The sequence below is a fragment of the Rhamphochromis sp. 'chilingali' genome (assembly GCF_963969265.1).
Source record: "Rhamphochromis sp. 'chilingali' genome assembly, chromosome: 13".
Classification (NCBI taxonomy): Eukaryota; Metazoa; Chordata; class Actinopteri; order Cichliformes; family Cichlidae; genus Rhamphochromis; species Rhamphochromis sp. 'chilingali'.
Genome location: NC_137940.1, coordinates 28,035,218 through 28,038,728, shown reverse-complemented (window position 1 = coordinate 28,038,728; position 3,511 = coordinate 28,035,218). Strand labels below are relative to the sequence as shown.

Genomic DNA, 3,511 nt, shown 5'->3' with positions numbered 1-3,511 from the left:
CTCAGCGCGGTCCTTCATGATATATTCACCATATGACATACACGTTGTATCCCACATGCATCAACAACCGACCACAGTCTGATGTTGTATGGAAAACAGTGTTGGGAAGTTCAAATACAGTCTTCTAATAACACTCCCATCCTATGTATGCGAGTTGTACCAATGCATTAATCATTTTTTAATCACATACTGAAGAATTGTCCCTTATGAATGATTTCTTCTGCAGATTTTTCACTATATTAAGAAAGTGGTAATCTAACAGCTTTATAAAGCTTAGCATCACAGTGTGAGGCCTGACTTATAGATATTAAACTCTTTTTTTAACCAAAGAGAGCTCACAGTGGATTCAACCAGTCCTGAGATCTTATCAGAAATGTTTTTACTTTTGTTATTTTGAGTGTTCTTCTTCTGTTTATTCAAGAATATGTCAAATCCATCAGGAGGCTTTTGTCTAAGACTTAAAAACGATATGTATAGTAAGTTGGCACTGCATGTTTAACAGCATCTTAAAATATTTAATGACAAAATGTTAAGCAGTTGCAGGGAAATGAAATACAGAGACGTGTGCAATCAATTCTGCAAATGCAGGCCTCAGCTCGGCCATTGTTCTGGTCCTGAGGTGGTGTGATAGCATGGCGGAGGTGTGAGATTACACTCTTACATAAGTTTAGCGGTTCACTGATAAGAAACAGCTGATAACCTTGCTGTACCTTTAACTGCAGCAAGCACAGAAAGCTACACGAATTACCTGAAATAATGCCAAACATTTCATCCATGCAGAATTCAGCACTTTTTTTCCTCTTCAATATCACAAAAAAAGTCAAAATCTCCATGCTGGAGATTAATCTTCTATTTATCTCGGCACCCACAGTGACCAGCTGCCAACACTCAGAGTCCAGCAACAGACGTGACCATGACTTCCCCTTGCCCTGAAATATCTGAGCTTGCTGCAGGAATGGTCAAGTATATATAATGATTTATTTCAATTATAGACAATTTAATGTGTACACAACACTGGATATTTTTAATATGCTAAACATTACATTTAAATGATGGAGTAGCAGAATAGTCAGCCAAGATCAATAAGTTATAATACTATGATTTCTTCCCAATGTTTCTGAGAGCCAGAAAATTATTTTTCAACCTTTCATGTGCGTTTTGATGTCCTGCATATGATTTTCTTAAAAGCTTTTCTGAAATCCCTGTTGAAAATGGTGTAGATTATGGGGTTCACAGAACTGTTGCAGTAGCCAATCCAAAAGAAAAGGTTGAAAAGTGCGGCGGGGATGTAGCAGCTCTCTCTGCAGATAGCATGCAGGCTGTAAGTAAAGAAGAAGGGGAACCAGCAGAGCACAAACACCCCCATCACTACCGCCAAGACGAAGGTGAAGCGCTTCTCCCGCATCTGGGCCACTTTGGTCTTGTTGGCTGCGGCCAGCTGTTGTCGCCCAGCTGGGTTCTTCTGCTCCGGGTAAAGTTGTAACGCCCGGGCTGAAGCCCAGGAAAGTCGGCAGTTCTGGGGTGGACAACTGTCCGATCCCTCTACTTTCCTTCGCTTGGTGAAGCGATGGTGTCGGGGTTTCGTATCCGATGCACAGCAGCTCTCCTCCAGGTCGATGTCGTCCAGCTCCCCTTGCTTTTGCGGATGGCTGCCGGAGCTTTGACTGCTAGGGCTCTCCATTTCGAACCGGTCCTTCCTGACAAAACAGGTCTCTGACTGAGAGGGCTGCCTCTCCAGGCCATTCTTAGCCACGAACACGGTGGAGGAGCGCTGCTTGGCAACTTTATAAATTTTACAATATACCAGAATCATAATGAGACCGGGAGCGAAAAAGGAGACCAGGCAGGATGAGAGGATGTACCAGGTTTCATCATTTAGCAGACACTCCCGTTCATCGTGTTTGGTCATGAGGAGAGGAGGGAAGGAGATGATAGCAGATATTATCCACACTACAGCAATCATGGACTTGATGCGCTTAGGTGTCCGTTTCAGGTTGTAGCTAACCGCCTTTGTTACTGACCAGTATCGGTCCAGGCTGATGGCGCACAGGTGAACGATGGATGAGGTGCAGAACAACACATCCAGAGCGAGATAGAAGGCGCACCAAGTACTTCCAAAGTACCAGTAGCCCATTACCTCGTTGACGAGGGAGAAGGGGATCACTAGTGTGGCCACCAGGATGTCCGCCGATGCAAGAGAGACCAGGAAAAGGTTCTGAGGGGCACGGAGAGCCCTGCTAGTAAGAACCGCTACAATCACCAACACATTACCAACAATTGTGACCGAAATGATCACTGTAACCACGAGGATGATGAGTGCGGTGGCTGCCTCTGTGTGTGGCAGAGCGAACGGTGCGTCGGTGGTGTTTTCAACGTTGGAAACATTTTCCAACAAGAGGCTTAGCTGGGTTAAATCCATTCTGTCTGCAAAATGTCCGTTTGTATCATCTTTGTTATTTCACCCTGTTCTTTTTCGAAACATCTAAGGTTGAGTGCGCTGAGCTGTGTTGCTAAAGCATGGGGATCGGCTGCGCGTAAAGCTCCGGGTCACTATCGAGTGCAGCCCACATAAGACACGGGGGCTGCAGACGTGATCTCCTGAAACAGCAAACTGTTTAACACACGTCCTTTGGGGAGATCCGACACGCACATCAGATGTCGACTGTGTGAGAAAACTGCGAGAGGAGCAGAGTTCACAATCCGCAAAGACTCCGAGAATAAACTCGCTCCTGCGGCATCCATGTCATGCGTAATGCTAGTTGCGTTAGGGTGAACCGCTTCTCTATGGAGACGAACGGGAGATGCACACTGTGTGGAATAAATGTCCACACAGGAGCGAGGTGACATCACCGAGAGAACCAGCCCATTTCTAAACTGAGAGAGAGAGAGAGAGAGAGAGAGATATCTTTAAAACTTTAAAGTGTTTCTCTACATGTAAGTTTGCTTTTTGTCCTTAATATTTTTTTCTTTCTTCATATTTAATGTCTCTGCTTTACATGTTCAAACCAAATCGCCAGTAGGAAAAAATAGACACGTGCGAGTTTTTCCTTCATCCTTTAAAATGAGGTTTCCTACCACGCTGTTTATCAATATATAAGTACACTGCTTGATCAATGTATTATTATAAAAAAAACAAGGACACGCAAATATTTTAGAAATCTATCAAAAACTTCAGAACTAAAAAAAAAAAAAATGCTAAATTCACATTTTTTGAGCTGGCACAAGGGACTACTCTGAGAAGTCAGACATGAATCAAGCATAACATTCAACCAGATGTGGGTGAAACATTATTCTGGGTATAGGATTGGGTGAATACATTTGTTAAGCACTGTATGTTGCATCAGAAATAATTTTTCTTTGAAAAACCTGAATAATTTGTGATGGCACCATCATTAAGAGTCCCTGATGGAACAAGAGGTAAAACAGCACAGGTGGAGGTTTCTCTGAACTTTATCAACCCTGCAGGTGATGAGTTAGGAGGGCAAAGTGTTCAAATTAAAATAGCTTTAAT

The 3,511-nt window shown here is 43.3% G+C and overlaps 1 protein-coding gene across 1 annotated transcript; it reads right to left on the bottom strand.

Annotated features, from left to right (window-relative positions):
* Positions 1 to 506: 506 nt before the first annotated feature.
* On the bottom strand, positions 507 to 2,795 carry adra2db (adrenergic, alpha-2D-, receptor b). Its single transcript, XM_080901029.1, has one exon. The coding sequence runs from the start codon at positions 2,417 to 2,419 to the stop codon at positions 1,148 to 1,150; it is 1,272 nt and encodes a 423-aa protein (XP_080757155.1). The 5' UTR covers positions 2,420 to 2,795; the 3' UTR covers positions 507 to 1,147.
* Positions 2,796 to 3,511: the final 716 nt, after the last annotated feature.